Consider the following 16,925-nt stretch of genomic DNA (forward strand, 5'->3'; position numbering starts at 1 on the left):
GTTCAGGGTTATATATTCGTATAAAATTGCTCATTCGCCAAAAATCAACAGGCTGCCTTTCACCCAAGACCCGGTTGGCCATCATGGAAATCGCGACGCCACAGCCCGACGCATGCGCATGGCCAACCTCAGCAGCGCCTCACGATGCTCACAGAGCCGCTTCCACCTTCCATGGAGACCGCGACGCCACAGCCCAACGCATGTGAACGGCCAGCCTCAGCAGCGCCTCACGATGCTCACAGAGCCGCTTCCACCTTCCATGGAGACCGCGACGCCACAGCCCAACGCATGCGCACGGCCAACCTCAGCAGCGCCTCACGATGCTCACAGAGCCGCTTCCACCTTCCATGGAGACCACGACGCATGTGCACGGCCAGCCTCAGCAGCTTGGAGGCTTTGGTGTTACTGCTTCCTATCTTCTGTCAAGCATTAGGGTAAAATTATATGGATAGCCTAATTATGCCGCGTGGAAAGAGAAGGGGGACATTATAGTCAAGAGATGACGCCAAACGTCGTCGGGAAGCGGCAAGAAGAGGGAGAGAACAACAATCGGATGAGGCCAGGGCCACACCACTCCAGGATCAGAGAGTCAGGACAACAAAGATGAGAGAAAACGAGACAGAGGAGGACAGGCATGCACGTCTCCAAAATGACAACAACAGGCACAGACGGAGGAGAGAACAAGAATCCGATCAGGCCAGGGCTGCATGACTCCAGGATCAGAGAGAAAGAACAAATGGTAGAAGAGATGAAGAGACAAAGGATGAAAGGGCTGCGCGACTCCAGAATGACAAAAACAGGCAGAGGAGGAGGAGGAGGAGAGAGGAAGAGACAGAGGAGAAGAGGAAAGATCAACTCGAGAATATGCGGCACAAAGTAATTATTGTGAGAGCTGCTGAAGAGGACAATGGTCGCTTTCGACGACAATACCTCGACAGAGAAAGAGCAAGGCAAAATGCACGACTCGCATGCTGTCACATTTCTGCTGATGTTGGTTCGATGACGAGTGTTTGCCCTCACTGTCGTGCCTTCCTATTCACTGGAGAAACTGCACATTTCTGCTGTATGAAGGGACAGGTCAGGATAGGCAATTTGCAGCCTCTACCTAAAGAAGTCCTCAATTTGTACAGCGATGATGAACCTATTGCAAATGAGTTCAGGAAGAACATCAAACAATACAATTGCCTCTTCCAAATGACATCCTTTGGTGCCAAAGAAGTCATTCCAACTAGGAATCGATGGAATCCTCACAAGTCCTGACGAAGGGTCTCGGCCCAAAGCGTCTACTGTCCCTCTTCCTAGAGCTGCTGCCTGGCCTGCTGCATTCACCAGCAACTTTGATGTGTGTTGATCGATGGAATCCTTCTGTGATTATTCAAGGCCAAGTCCATCATTACATGGGACATTTAATTCCAGACCCAACCCAGCAAGCCCGATTACTTCAAATTTACTTCATGGATATTTAATGTTCATTCTGGTCACACATTTGTCTTGCTATGCGTCTTTCTTCTGTAATAAGCTGAGTTTTTCTTTAATTTCCAAATCAAAGAGATAGCAATAGCATTCAGGAAAATTTAATGTTCATTCTGGTCACATCAGACTACACTACCCTTCTCTCAAAGGGTGCCCCAACGGGTCACCCTGTTGTCTAGTCCTAGACTAATCACAGGACAATTTACAATTACCAATTAACCTACCAAATTGGTACATCTTTGGAATGTGGGAAGAAATCGGAGTACCCAAAGGAAACCCATGCGATCACAAGGATAATGTACAAACTCCTTACAGATAGTGACAGGAATGTCTCGTGAGATTCATTTAAATAACAACATCAGTTCATTCCCAAACCATTCAACAAGTTTTGTTAGATAACTAAGCCTTTACAATTCTATTTTGGCTACCTGATTAGTTGCTTTTTGTTAATATACTTGGAATCTATAATCAACAGATCAACTCAGAGCTTTATCATTGCACACTTTAGAGTAAAGCACCGATGACTTGTTAATATATCTTCCTTTATGAGAAGAATAATATGGGCAATTCTCCATTCCAAGGGGCTGCACCTGAATGCAGATTTTTCGCACACAATGCTGGATGCATTATTGGTAAAGAAATTGATATCAATTATCACTGCAGGGTAAAGTCCACAGAATTGTAGGAATTTATCTGTATTTCAATAACATTAATATGGCCATTGACATTTTTAATATAGTTTCCATTGTATATTGTTACGTACCCCATAACTGGGTTGCCAAACCAGCAGAAATGGATCACTCAGTTGGAGTCTGGATTACTAGAACTAAGAAAGTTTTATTAAAGAAACAAGCAACACAGTACTCTAATCAAAAGGAGAATGAATGCAACAGTTCAGCAATGATAAACATACATGTACACAGAATTAAGATAACAGGATCAATCAAGCTCTATCGTTGTCTAGGGGTAAATGACCAGTTTCAAAGTGACGCAAAGTTCAGTTCAATTTAGTTCAGTTCAGTTCGCAGTAATCGCTGCTGTGGCGATGGACAGTGTGGGGGAAGGAGAGAGAGAGAGCAAAAACGAATGAATATTCAAGGCTTCCACACAGACCTTCGCAGTCAGCTTTCGGGCGAGTCCTTTGTGATGTCATCTGAGGTCACCGACCGTGACCCCTCCGTTTCCAGATGCGACCATTTCTCTGCGGTGAACCCAGCACCTAGGCAAGGGTGGACACACACCAGGTTCCCGCCGATCGTGCCTTTCCACCCTGTGCGTCTATGGCCCGGCACTTCCCACCGACTTGTGAGAGACGCACCGCTTCCAAGGTCTTGTTACCTCAGGTGTCGTGTGTGTGCTGCCTTAGCGAACCTGTCCCTTTTTATCCCCCTGCTGGGGTATCGCCTGTCCATCACTTCAAACAGTTCAGGGTTCAAAGGGGGAGCCGCTTTTGACAGCTCCCGCCTTCTGTTACTCTCTGTCCCGTCCCTTCATTACACATCTCCAAATGCTGCTCCTTTGTTTTCCTTATCTCTCTCTCTCCTGAAGACAGGTGGCAGACCAACTGCTGATTCCACCGGTGCCAGCACAGGACAGCTACATCTTAATCTATGTGTATTCTTGTCACACTTCCCCCCTTTAAGGATTTTTACCGGGGGTAAAAATTACAAACATGAATACATTATTTGATACACACAAATATACATCTTTATCAGCTATTTGGCTAATACAGCGAGTTTGAAGTTGTCAACACCTGGCAGACGGTCAGCCATCACATTTTCTGTTCCTTCTATATGTTATTAATAATCCCTTAGACCAGGCTCCAACTTAGCAAACTTCATAGTGGCCAAAAACACTGATGAATTGCGATCAATGTAACCTCTCATTGGGTTTTGTCCCGGACCACAATAACAAGGGTCGTCCCATTCCGACTTACTTTTCTCTCGCAAGGGCTTAGTAGGAGGGGGAGGGGTAGTAACCGCAGAGTTATTGCAAAAGTTCCTACAGTACCCCACCATCTCCAAGAGCCTTCTGAGGGCCCTCTTGTCTGTCGGGGTTGGGAGGTCAGCGATAGCCTGCACTGTAGCTTGCATCGCTGCCAGCTGCCCCTGTGTCACCACAATTCCCAGGTAAGTGACCTTCGTGTGGCGGAACTCATTTTTTTCAAGGTTCACTATCAAGCTGGCTTCAGACAGCCGTATTACATCGCCAATACACACCTTTGTGTTCGTCAGCCCTTTAGTCACTTAATTACTCATTCTATATGGGTGTTGCTTGCTAGGCTGGCCTATTGTAACAGACACCACCCAACGTCCCAGTTCTTTGCATCGCCTCGGGACAAACAAACACGTGTGCGAGTCGTTTAATTACTTCTCCTAAAGAGTCGCTTTGTTTAGGGATTAAAGGAGAGACCTTGTCAGCAGAGCTGGCCAAAACAATAGCCTTCTCCCATCTGGTCGATACCATACTCATTTTTTCAAAATGGTTTTTTTCTCTTATCAGGGGGCCCCTAACTTCATTGATTTCCGCGCTAACACCGACTAGATTTGTTAGCATATCAAAATCCTGTGACCGTCTCAGTTCGCGTCGGTCATAATCAATAACATCCTTCCTCCTGGGCAGCCGGTAAACCTCTTCCATGATTCCACCAACTGTTTCCTCCAGCACCGCAAAATGTCCACCGAGGGGTACCTTGTGGGCCAGGTTAAAAATCTCATCCCCATAACTCTTTTGCACCACCCCCCATTCCTCATCTGCGGGTACGCTACTTGGTCTCCCTTTCTTCCTTAGCACTTCCTCCTCCACCAAAACCATCAGCCCCTCGTCTCGCTCCTGCACCTGCACAAATTCTTTCCTGGCTAATGCTACGTCTGTCCCAGCTCCCTCACTACCTCTTGTCTCACTACACTCCTTCTTTTCACTTTCTACCCCCTTCTCGTACAAGGCTGGCAGAAACGTCTCAGCTAAATTTACTACCGCAGTCCCGTGATGAACCTGTGAGTCCATGGGCGGGGCCTCAATGCTGGCAGGCTGACCTGTCAATCTCACTGCTTCGAACACGATTCCCCCGGCTTACTTACTGACTTTTCTGGCGGACTCTCCCCGCCGTCCTGACGTCCCTTCTGGTAGCCTTTACTCGGGGCAAACGTCATTTTATGCGTCAACACATACACATCCGCTAACTTAGCAGGTGCGGCTAACGTGGCTGCCTCTTTCTCATCTGGGTAGGGTCTCATACCCTCAGGGACACAACCTTTAAACTGCTCAATCAGGATCAGCTGTAGCAGTCTGTCATAATCCCCCTCTACCCCCTTCGAGGCGCACCAACGCTCACAATATGTCTGCATCTCACGGGCAAACTCTAAATACGTGCGGCCCCATTGCTTCCTCGCATTCCGGAACCTCTGCCGGTATGCCTCCAGGACCAACTCATAAATCCTGAGGATGGCCTCTTTCACCACCTCGTACCTCTGGGCATCTTCCACGGACAAAGCTGAGTAAGCTTGTTGGGCTTTCCCTTTCAGTACACTCTGAAGCAAAACAGCCCACTTATCCCTCAGCCAGTCCTGACTTGTAGCAACTTTTTCGAAATGGAGAAAGTACCGATCCACGTCGGTATCGTCAAATGGGGGAACCAGCCTAACCTCCTGGGTTGCCCGGAACCCTCCACCTTGGTTCGGCACGGGCCCCTGCTCTGCCCTTATCCTTAACTTCTCCAGCTCGAATGCCCTTTCCCTCTGTTTCTCCAACTGCCTCTCTCTTTCTCTTGCCTTTCTAACTCTCCTTCTCTTCTCGCTCCAACTGTCTGTCCCTCTCTTTCTCTTCTCGCTCCAACTGCCTTACCTGGAACTCGTACTTGAGTCTCAGTTTTTCAAGCTGCACCTGTACCGCGTCTCCAGCAGGTTTTTCAATAGACACCACTCCCAGCTCGCCTTGGGGAAACACACCTTTAGATACATAGTACTCTACGATAGCTCTGTGTATCTCCTCTCTCCTCATTGTCGACTTCCCCTTAGCAAGATTCAACCGTTTGGCCACAGCTACCAATTCCGATTTCCTGGCATCCTCTAATGCCTCCAAGGTCGGCGCCTTTATAACTTCCTCAGCCTCCATTTCTGCTGTTTGTCTTTTCTTTCTTTCGGGAATTTTGACCCAATCAATTTACTCTGTCCCAAATTTAGCGTTCAAAATCGCGGATGAGAACCCCACTAATGTTACGTACCCCGTAACTGGGTTGCCAAACCAGCAGAAATGGATCACTCAGTTGGAGTCTGGATTACTAGAACTAAGAAAGTTTTATTAAAGAAACAAGCAACACAGTACTCTAATCAAAAGGAGAATGAATGCAACATTTCAGCAATGATAAACATACATGTACACAGAATTAAGATAACAGGATTAATCAAGCTCTATCGTTGTCTAGGGGTAAATGACCAGTTTCAAAGTGACGCAAAGTTCAGTTTAATTTAGTTCAGTTCGCAGTAATCGCTGCCGTGGCGATGGACAGTGTGGGGGAAGGAGAGAGAGAGCAAAGTGAATGAATATTCAAACAGCTTCCACACAGACCTTCGCGGTCAGCTTTTGGGCGAGTCCTTTGTGATGTCATCTGAGGTCACCGACTGTGACCCCTCCGTTTCCAGATACGATCGTTTCTCTGCGGTGAACCCAGCACCCAGGCAAGGGTGGACACACACCAGGTTCCCGCCGATCGTGCCTTTCCACCCTGTGCGTCTATGGCCCGGTACTTCCCACCGACTTGAGAGAGACGCACCGCTTCCAGGGTCTTGTTACCTCGGGTGTCGTGTGTGTGCTGCCTTAGCGAACCTGTCCCTTTTTATCCCCCTGCTGGGGTATCGCCTGTCCATCACTTCAAACAGTTCAGGGTTCAAAGGGGGAGCCGCTCTTGACAGCTCTCCTTCCCCTTCCCCTTCATTAACATCTCCAAATGCTGCTCCATTGTTTTCTTTATCTCTCTCTCTCTCTCTCTCTCTCCTGAAGACAGGTGGCAGACCAACTGCTGATTCCACTGGTGCCAGCACAGGACAGCTACATCTTAATCTATGTGTATTCTTGTCACAATATCAAGTAAATTATTCTTGCTCTTCATGATTGAATACATGGCATTAATACTTCCATAAGACAAAGGTGCAGCAGTCAGCCTTTCGGCCCATGGAGTATGCTCTGCCATTTTATCATGAGCTGATCCATTCTCCCATTTAGTCCCACTCCCCTGCCTTCTCACCATAACCTTTGATGCCCTGGATACTCAGTTACCTATCAATCTCTGCCTTAAATACACCCAATGACTTGGCCTCCACTGCCGCCCGTGGCAACAAATTCCATAGATTCACCACCCTCTAGCTAAAAAAATTTCTTTGCATCTCTGTTCTGAATGGGCGCCCTTCAATCCGTAAGTCAGGCCCTCTCGTACTAGACTCCCCCACCATGGGAAACAATTTTGCCATATCCACTCTGTCCATGCCTTTCAACATTCGAAATGTTTCTATGAGGTCCCCCCTCATTCTTCTAAACTCCAAGGAATACAGTCCAAGAGCGGACAAACGTTCCTCATATATTAACCCTCTCATTCCTGGAATCATTCTAGTGAATCTTCTCTGTACCCTCTCCAACGTCAGCACATCCTTTCTTAAATAAGGAGACCAAATCTGCCCACAGTACTCCAAGTGAGGTCTCACCAGCACCTTATAGAGCCTCAACATCACATCCCTGCTCCTATACTCTATTCCTCTAGAAATGAATGCCAACATTGCATTCGCCTTCTTCACCACCGACTCAACCTGGAGGTTAACCTTAAGGGTATCCTGCACGAGGACTCCCAAGGCCTGTTGCATCGCAGAACTTTGAATTTTCTCCCCATTTAAGTAGTCTGCCCGTTTGTTTCTTCTGCCAAAGTGCATAACCATACACTTTCCAACATTGTATTTCATTTGCCACTTCTTTGCCCATTCTCCCAATCTATCCAAGCCTCTCTGCAGACTCTCTGATTCTTCAGCACTACTGGCCCCTCCACCTATCTTTGTATCATCAGCAAACTTACCCACAAAGCCATCTATTCCATAATCCAAATCGTTGATGTACAACGTAAAAAGAAGCAGCCCCAACACAGACCCCTGTCGAACACCACTGGTAACCAGCAGCCAACCAGAATAGGATATTCCCACTCTCTATTTCATGCCAATCAGCCAACGCCCTATCCATGTATGTAACTTGCCCGTAATTCCATGGGCTCTTATCTTGTTAAGCAGCCTCATGACTTTAATCTTTAGGAGATGTCATATATATCCATAGATTCAAAGTTCAGAGTAAATTTATTATCAAATGTTACGTACCCCGTAACTGCGTTGCCAAACCAGCAGAAATGGACCACTTAGTTGGAGTCTGGATTACTGGAACTAAGAAAGTTTTATTAAAGAAATAAGTAACACAGTACTCTAAACATAGGGATATAAATGCAACGGGTTAGCAATGATAAAACACATGTACACAGAACTAGGATAATAGGAATCAATCAAGCTCTATTGCAGTCTAGGGGTAAAATGATCAGTCTCAAGTGACGCAGAGTTCAGTTCAGTTTGCAGTAATCGCTGTTGTGCCATTGGGGAGAGAGAGAATGAATGATGATATTCAAATCGGATTCAAAACAGACCATTGATATTCCTCACAGTTAGCTTTCGGGCGAGCGCTTTGTAATGTCTTCTGAGGTCACCGACCGTGACCCCTCCATTCCAGATACGATCGTTCTTCTGCGGTGAACCTGGCACCCAGGCAAGGGTGGACACACACACCAGGTTCCCGCTGATCGTACCTTTTTACCCTGTGCGTCTATGGTCGGTCCCGCGACCAGACCTCCAAAACTCCCACCAACTTGTGGGGGCACACCACTCTTCCAGGGTCTCGTTATCTCATGGTGTCGTGGCGTGTTGCTTGCCCTAGCGAACCTGTTCCTTTTATCCCCCTGCTGGGGTATCGCCTGTCCATCAAACTTCAAACAGTTCAGTTTCAAAGCAACCGGTCTAAACAATACTCGGAACTGTGTCTCTTTTCGTTAATCTCTCTCGTCTCTCTCTTATTAGCATTTTGAATGTTTCCCCCATTTGTCTCTTTCTTATCTCTCTCATTGGCATCAATCTTCTGATAACTTGGCACAAAGTACATACTGTTTAGGTCATCATATACAACCCTGATGTTTGTTTTCTTAGGTACATACTCAATAAATCCAAGAGTCATAAAAGAATCAATGAAGGACCACACTTAACAGGATGGACCAAAGAGCAAAAGACAACAGACTATGCAAATATAAAAGCGAGAAATAAATAAATCAATAATTAAGCAATAAATATCGAGAAGCTGAGATGAAGACTTTTTGAAAGTGAGTTCATAAGTTGTGGGAACAGTTCAGTGATAGGTCAAGTGAAGCTGAGTTCAGTTATCCATGCTGGTTCAAGAGCTTCATGGTTGAGGAATAATAACTTCCTGAAACTGGGGGGGGGGGGGTGAGTTCTGAGGCTCCTGTGACAGCACTCAATGGTGGGGAGGGCTTCACTTATGATGGACTGGTCCATATCCACTATTTTTTCAAGGGCATTGGCATTTCCATACCAGGCCATGATGCAGCCAGTCAATATACCCTCCACCACATGTCTATAGAAGTTTATCAAAGTTTTGGATGCCCTGCTAACTCCTTGATTTAGCCAACAACAGTGGTGTTGTCAGCAAACTTAAATATGGCATTGGAGCTGTGCTTAGCCTCACAGTCATAAGTTTGAAGTGAGTAAAGCAAGGGCAATGAACACGTCCTTATGGTACACCTTGGCTGTTGGAGATTGTGTTGCCAATCCAAACCGATTAGGGTCTGCAGGTGAGGAAATGGGGGATCCAATTGTACAAGTAGGTATTGAGGCCAAGGTGTTGAAGCTTATTGATTAGTTTTGAGGGGATGGTAGTATTGAATGCTGAACTGAAGTCGATAAAGAGCATCCTGATATATGCACCTTTGCTGTCCAGATGTTCCAGGGTTGAATGAAATGGCACTTTCTATCCACCTGATGTGCTGGTAGGCAAATTGGAGTGGATCCAATGTCGCTTCTCAGGCAGAAGTTGTTGCGATTCATCACCAACCTCTCAAAGCACTTCATTACAGTGGATGTAAGTGCTACTGGACAATAGTTATTGAGGCAGGTTAACACATTCTTCTTGGGCACCAGTATACTTGAAGCCTGCTTGAAGCAGGTGGGTACCTCGGACTACCAATGCAAGAGCTTAAAGATGGCAGTGAACATGCCAGCCAGTTGATTAGTACAGGTCTTCAGTGCTTGGCCAGGTACCCCATCTGGGTTGGATGCTTTCTGTGGGTTCATCCTCCTGAAGTTTGCCATCACGTTGGCCTCAGAGACTGAAATCACAGGTCACTGGGGACTGGGAGTTTGTGAAGGTCCCTCCTTGTTTTGTCAGAGGAACAGTCAATCGGCATAATCTGTCAAGTAAATTTTCTTAAATAAAGCCTCAGGTTGTTTGTTGGTATATCAGTTAAAGGTTCTGCCAAGTGTGTTGTGGCTAATTACTGCGTTGGGTTATGACTGCCTTATTCGAATTTTATAACTAGTTCATCCTATATCCTTTTTCAATCTTAATATTGGATTGTGTCATGTTATATTCACTTTTTAGCTTGCTATTCCATTATTTTTAGATCATTGGCTACTTATGATTCAATCTCTTTGCACCAATGAGGTACTGCTGAAAGGTTGCTATTATTGTAATGTCGGAAATACAGTATTCCTAGTCATTTTACACTGAAGAAGCTTCAACAAGCCGTAAAATGGTATACTTTTGTAATGTTGATTAAAGAAAAATTATTAGTAATGTACTGTTACTTAAAAATAATCTCATTCTTATATATTTCTGTGAGTTGTTATTTGAATGGTAAAAGTTTATCGATTTAGGCACTGATGCAAAGAAAAACTTGAAGCAGTAAAACAAGCATATAGTATATAAGCAGCATTCAGAAGAAAATCAAACAAATTATGCACTTTTTACAAGAAGTGACACAATTAAAACAAAAAAAGCCTTTATTTTAGTTCAGTGATGGTAGTATGCTAAATCACAGTGATTAGAGTTTTGCTGGTCGGTTCGAGGACTGAGTCGTTGAAGTGAAGTAGCTATTCTTGAACCAGGTGGGGGGACTCCAGGGTTCTGTACTTCCTGCTGACATTTGCTGTGAGAAAACGGCATGGACTGGATGGCAGGGATCTTTCGTGATGGGTGTTGCTACCTTAATGCAAGCCTCCTGTAGATACAAAAAGGTTGGGAGGGATGTCACTGTGATGTTTTCGGCAGAGTCCACTACTGTCTGCAGCTTCTTGTGTTCCTGCACGTTCAAATTGCCTATGATGCAACCAGTCAGGATATTTTCAGTGGTATGTCTGCAAAAGTTTGTTAAAATGTGTGGTGACAAGCTTTACGAAGAAAGTAAAGACAGTGGCATTTTTCTTAACTTCTGCTAATGCCCCTCGTACCCCATCTGTTATTTATTTATATACACACATTCTTTTTCTCTCTCTCTCTCCTTTTTCTCCCTCTGTCCCTCTGACTATACCCCTTGCCCATCCTCTGGGTCTCCCCCCCCCCCCTTTTCCTTCTCCCTGGGCCTCTTGTCCCATGATCCTCTCATATCCCCTTTGCCAATCACCTGTCCAGCTCTTGGCTCCATCCCTCCCCCTCCTGTCTTCTCCTATCATTTTGGATCTCCCCCTCCCCCTCTCAAATCTCTTACTTGCTCTTCCTTCAGTTAGTCCTGAGGAAGGGTCTCAGCCCGAAACGTCGACTGTACCTCTTCCTAGAGATGCTGCCTGGCCTGCTGCGTTCACAAGCAACTTTGATGTGAGTTGCTTGAATTTCCAGCATCTGCAGAATTCCTCGTGTTGGCATTTTCCTTATGATTGCATCTATATGCTGGGCTTGGGAGAAGTCACCTTTCTCTACCACTGATCACCCCAATGCAGATTGGTTCATATTGCTTCTGAACTCAACAATTAGCTTTAATTGTGGTGCACCTCCAAAAGTGTACAAAAGAGAATACATGCATATCCCACTTCCTGGAAATGCTGCCCTGTTTAGATGATCACTTATCTATGGACCCAAGAAAACATTTTAGTCTAATGTTTTGTATGTCACATTTTATTCCCCTTTCTCAGGAGTACCAAAAGAAGCACAAAACAGAGAAACGGAGAAAAAAAGACAAGCAATAGATCAGTTCACGGGAATGATGTGCTGTTACTCCAAACAGAAAACTCACATGAGGAATATTGGAAGATTTACTGTGATGTATTAAATAAGTATTTTGTAGTTTATTACCTGTGGTCATAACTGGGACTGCTGCTGACTTAGGCTGAGCTAACTTACAGGTCTGAGGTTGGAAATGGTTAAGGCTAGAGAGAAGCTGAACAGACTATTGGGGGATTTAAAAGCTTTGATTTTTGTAAATTTTTTGTACAAAAAATATATTTTACATCAAGTCCTATTGATTTTGGTCTTTTGAATGAGATATGAAACTTTTAGTATGAGACATTTGGGAAGTACCTATTAACTTCAACAATTCAAATGATATGTATGGAAGTGGGGGTATTATTTTGAATGTAGATGGTATGAATATGAGTGAATGAAACCCTTGTCCACTCCATCCTGCCCACAAATCTCCCTCCTGGCAATGACAAGTGCTAGTTCTGCCCCTATACTTCCTACCCAGCATTCAGGACTCTAAGTAGGCTTTCCAGATGAGACTGGCTTCAGGCTAGACCCTTCATTGGGACTCAGGATAAATCTCTCATAGACACACAGATTTACTGGTGGCCATCAAATACCCTGTAATATACAGATCACTTCTACGAGGGTGATTGATAAGTTCGTGGCCTCAGGTAGGAGGAGTCAATTTTAGAAAACCTAGCACATTTATTTTTCCTACATTTACACACTTAGTCCAGTGGTCGTGGACCATACGGATCCCTTCTTTGTAGAAGTCAGTGTCTTGGACCTCCAGAAAGTGGTCCACAGCAGGGGTGATTAATAAGTTAGTGGCCTAAGGTAGAACAAGATGAGTTATTTACTTCAAGCTTTCTAAAACTGACTCCCCCTACCTTAGGCCACAAACTTGTCAATCACCCCTCGTCGTGGTACTTCCAGTGTTTCTGGATGAATCAATCTAATTACTATAACGTAATTACAGTCTTGTTTATGCACTAGTGCCTCAATTTTTGTGTATGTCAATTTTCCTGTGAAGAACCGTAGAATGATTTTCTGCAAAACTCCACTGGGAGTGATTTGGGGTTTTTTGCCCTTCAAATAGTCTCTTTTGGGAAAAAAAAACTCTGTACAGCTCCAGCTGATAATTTTGGCTTTATTACAGAAATCCTGCATTGCAAAGTGTATGACAACAAATGGTGACCTTGTGATACACTTAATTCATAGAATAAGTGGTTCTCTTGCTTTGCAACTGCCAAAATGTAACAAATTGTAGTTAATGATAAATCACAAAGAAACAATATGTTTCTCATATCACATTTCTTGCAGCAGCAATATTTATCCCAGAAAAATGGGAACCACACTTGTTGACTGTGTTCTTACCTTTAGCATCCACGTGAGAGGGCAGATAGAAGCTAGGTTTAAAATATCCCAAGAGCACTGTTACATTTTTATTATTCTTGTACCAAAAGTTTCTCAATTAAAATTTGAAACAACGTGATACCTACTCATCTGCTATATTGTTACATTATTACCTACCTAGGCTGGTGGTTAGCAGATGCTTCCATTCTAACATTCTCCTCAGACTCACTTTAATCTGTACTGTTGGGACTCTGAAAGCTTTATAAATTAAATTTTGCTGCTCCTAGAAATAGCAATTCTAACTTTATTCTGAAAGCAAGTCTCTCTCCCCTCTTCTTTACTTGCAGCCCCTATTAACTCAAAGCACATGGTCAATTAAATATTTCGAAGTAATGAGGTGTAGCTGTCAATTTATGCAAGTCCCACTTACCAACTAATGATGTTTGAGGGATAAAACATAGCCAGGTCTCTTTGCTCTAGTTTGAACCCAGTGGTTAAAGGGCAGTCAGTCTCTCTGGCACTGGCATTGGTTTCAGGACCACTAGTGCGGAAGAATTGTTCACCGTAAGGTTAACTGAACTTCCTTTGGTTAATTTAGTAATAACACCGCAATGACTTATAATTATTTTGCAAACTCTTTGTAAAACCATTTGTGTAGTAATTACGTTTAAATCACATATTAAACCTAAGTACTAAAGAGTTAGTTTTAAGAACGCTCAGCTATGAAACCTGTATTCTGATTTAAAATCCAATTTACGCACGTATTAAGAATTTTCATCGCGATTAATCACACAACCCCTTGACAAAGTTCTCAGGTTCACTCCCGCTTCTAATTATCTTATTCGTTAGAAGAATTTGTGTCTTAGCTCTGCAAATAGTAAAACATCCGAATTATTGAGAACTTCGTCATTTTGAAGTTGCAGATGTGAAAAAGCCGTGAACGCCACTGAAGAATCTTTAACTACTCCAACTATCGGCAATCTGTCTGCAGACCATCCCGATCCCCCGCCCCGCTTCACTGGTGTTGCACCCCCGCTCACCAGGCAGCTCTCAACGTGAACCCAACGCGAACCTCAACTATCTCATGACCAGCGAAACACGCAAGCCCTATATATTTTTAAAAGTTCTAGATACGCGCGGATCGATTTTCCACCATTCACCGGTCCCAGGAGATAATTAAACTATTGGATCTAAATATTATAAAGGAACATTAATGAATCTTGCAACACAATTTGCAGTGCTAGTATCTGAAACGGAAACAAATTGTTGAATTCACTCTCTACGGAAAGATAAACCAACGTTTCGGGCTTAGACTCTTCCTTTGAACACTACATTATATTTTAAACAATGACTCGACAATGTTAAAAATAAAACAAGTTTATTGGCAAAGTACACTGTTAAAAGAATTCGCTGACGTTACTCCAAGTAGAAAATAATCTTCCCGCCCCCTTTTACAAAAGCTTGCCTCAAGGTCAACAACTATAAAATTTAATTCTCAAACGCACTGCAGAATGCTGCAAAGTCCTGTCGCATAAAACTTTCGCTTTTCACCACGTCGTGCTCTGAAGGGAAGTATTGTCTACTCTGATCATGATCTACTGACTGGAAGAATTCAAAGTGCAGCAGATTCTCGTCACACGGGGGAGTCGTGATGCAGTCCAGGCCGCCACGGGCATTCTCCAACACACCCAAATACGAATCGATGTCAATATCCAGCTCGATTTCTGAGCCGCTGTCACTTCCAATCGAGTCTGACCTCATATGCATTAATTGATATTTTTCGTGCATCAGGAACTGATTGGTGTTTCTGGGTGCTCTCATGCCTGGTGCCCGGTTACCGTAGACGTTGGCTGGGCGTAATGTCACGCCCGAAGACACGGTAGGTTGGTGCTGGCTACAACGGCCAAAAACAATGCCCGCTTTGGCACACTGCACTCTTGCCCGCCTGTGACAGCGATAAGCCCCTCGTTTGCAGTCGAGCCTGTGCTTCGAACACACTCTGTAATCAGGTCGCTCTTTGCTGGCCTCCCAGCGGGCAACGCCTCTTCTGCTGTCAGACATTCTACAGTACTTGTTAGGCGTGCCTTACCTTCTCACATACCCTTCGGCTTCCGAGCTGTTCGCTGTGAAGGAATAACGTTATTCCTTGAACGGTGATAGTTACCGACCTGCTGTAAGCACTTCTTCCCGTCTACCTTTTTACTATCCTCCTCAACTTTTTTTTTACCCTACGTTTACTGCAGTGCATGCCCAGTTTAGGGTCAAACACGATCGGCTTTTGGTGCCGTCAAACAGTTTGGTTCTTATGAAGCACTCGGATCAATACGGATTTCTGAAAACGTTCTCTTCCGAGCAGCTACTGCAGAGGAGTTGAGGGGGTAGGGTGGGAGGCAGCAGAGGATTTAACGCCCGACCGCACTCGGCAAACCACAAAACTGCTACTGCCCCCGCGGCTCACCGGGCTCTATTTATCAACATTCCCGTTTCCAATGCGAGGCTGCCGCCTCACATGACCGCAACAACCAATCACAACTCACACCCGCCGCTGCCCCGAAATATGCTCGTCCTCCGAATTAGATGGGCAACGTAAAGTATGGGGTTGGGGGGGGGGGGGAGAAAGTTGGGTAATGCGAGAAAAATAACGATACTGTTTAAATTGGAAACAAATTTGGGAAAAAACTGTGATTACTCTTATTATAAATTCGACTATTCGTAATATATTGTTAAGAAACTTGCAGTGTTCACTCACAGTTACATGACTGCGGTACATTTTACCTCTATCAATTTTGGTCGTCCTTAATATAAACTGTAATTTATATGTACTTTTCTTGATAATCTGGTGGTGGTAAAAAATAAAATTGATTTATTGATCAGAAAAGATTTGTCCAAAGCAAGCAGTTTGTCAATATTTCATGATTTAGTGTTTGCATTGATTTGCAGAGACAACCATGGCGAACGTGACCAGCAGCTGTTTTTTTCACTGTTTACAATGCAGAGTACAACGCTTTGGCACAGGAAGCCCAATGAAGGAGCGGTCTTGGAGAACATAATGTCTTGAAGATTTTTTCTGTGCTGTACTCTACAGAAACATACGCCCAAGATCTCACATTTTCTATTTTAAGTCCACATTTTTTCATAAGGCTTCATAAGCTACATACCTTATTGTACAAACGTTAGCTGAATTTTTTGCAAGTCGTAAAGACACTCATTTTCATAAACGTTTTCTATTCTGGAGAGTCATACAGTAATACACCACAGAAATGGCCCTCTCGGCCTACCATGTCCGTGCCATCCATTAGGGGCCATACTAATCCCATTTACCACCACTTAGAAACGTAGAAAACCTACAGCACGATACAGGCCCTTCGGCCCACAATGCTGTGCCAAACATGTTGTACTTACTTTAGAAATTACCTAAGGTTACCCATACCCATAGCCCTCCATTTTTCTAAGCTCCACGTACCTGTCCAGGAGCCTCTTAAAACACCCTATTGTATCCGCAATAGGTCTTGGTCCATCGTCTTCTGTGTCTTTGTTTTGACTGTCCAAGTGCTCCTTAAATATTGTGTTATAGCATCTTTATTAACAGGCAGTGCATTACAGGGGGGGGAAATTTCTTTCTTAAGACACTTCTAACCTCTTATCCCTTACCCTAACACTGTGCCCTTTCACTTTGACACCTTTAAAGAGAGAAAAAGTTTCTTACCATATACCCCATCTATGCCCCTGAACATTTTTTATGTTTCCATTGGGTCTACTCTCAGCTTTCTCCCCTCCAAGGATAACAACCCCAGCCTATCCAGTTTCCTCAGGTAACTGAAATATTTAATTCCTGA

The 16,925-nt window shown here is 44.3% G+C and overlaps 1 protein-coding gene and 1 long non-coding RNA gene across 4 annotated transcripts in view; one reads left to right on the forward strand and one right to left on the reverse strand.

Moving 5' to 3' along the window:
- nol8 (nucleolar protein 8) overlaps positions 1-13,719 on the forward strand; it is a 78,937-nt gene extending 65,218 nt beyond the window's left edge. For all 3 annotated transcript variants that reach the window (XM_072280986.1, XM_072280985.1, XM_072280987.1), the window contains one exon: positions 11,685-13,719. In XM_072280986.1, coding sequence (XP_072137087.1) covers positions 11,685-11,738 — 54 coding nt within the window. In that variant the 3' untranslated portion in view covers positions 11,739-13,719. The remainder of the gene's footprint in view (positions 1-11,684) is intronic.
- Positions 10,542-16,925, reverse strand: part of LOC140211284 (uncharacterized) — a 50,437-nt gene continuing 44,053 nt past the window's right edge. The window contains exon 2 of the long non-coding RNA XR_011889414.1: positions 10,542-10,777. This is a non-coding gene — a long non-coding RNA (uncharacterized lncRNA). The remainder of the gene's footprint in view (positions 10,778-16,925) is intronic.

The sequence above is a fragment of the Mobula birostris genome, chromosome 16 (assembly GCF_030028105.1).
Source record: "Mobula birostris isolate sMobBir1 chromosome 16, sMobBir1.hap1, whole genome shotgun sequence".
Lineage (NCBI taxonomy): Eukaryota > Metazoa > Chordata > Chondrichthyes > Myliobatiformes > Myliobatidae > Mobula > Mobula birostris.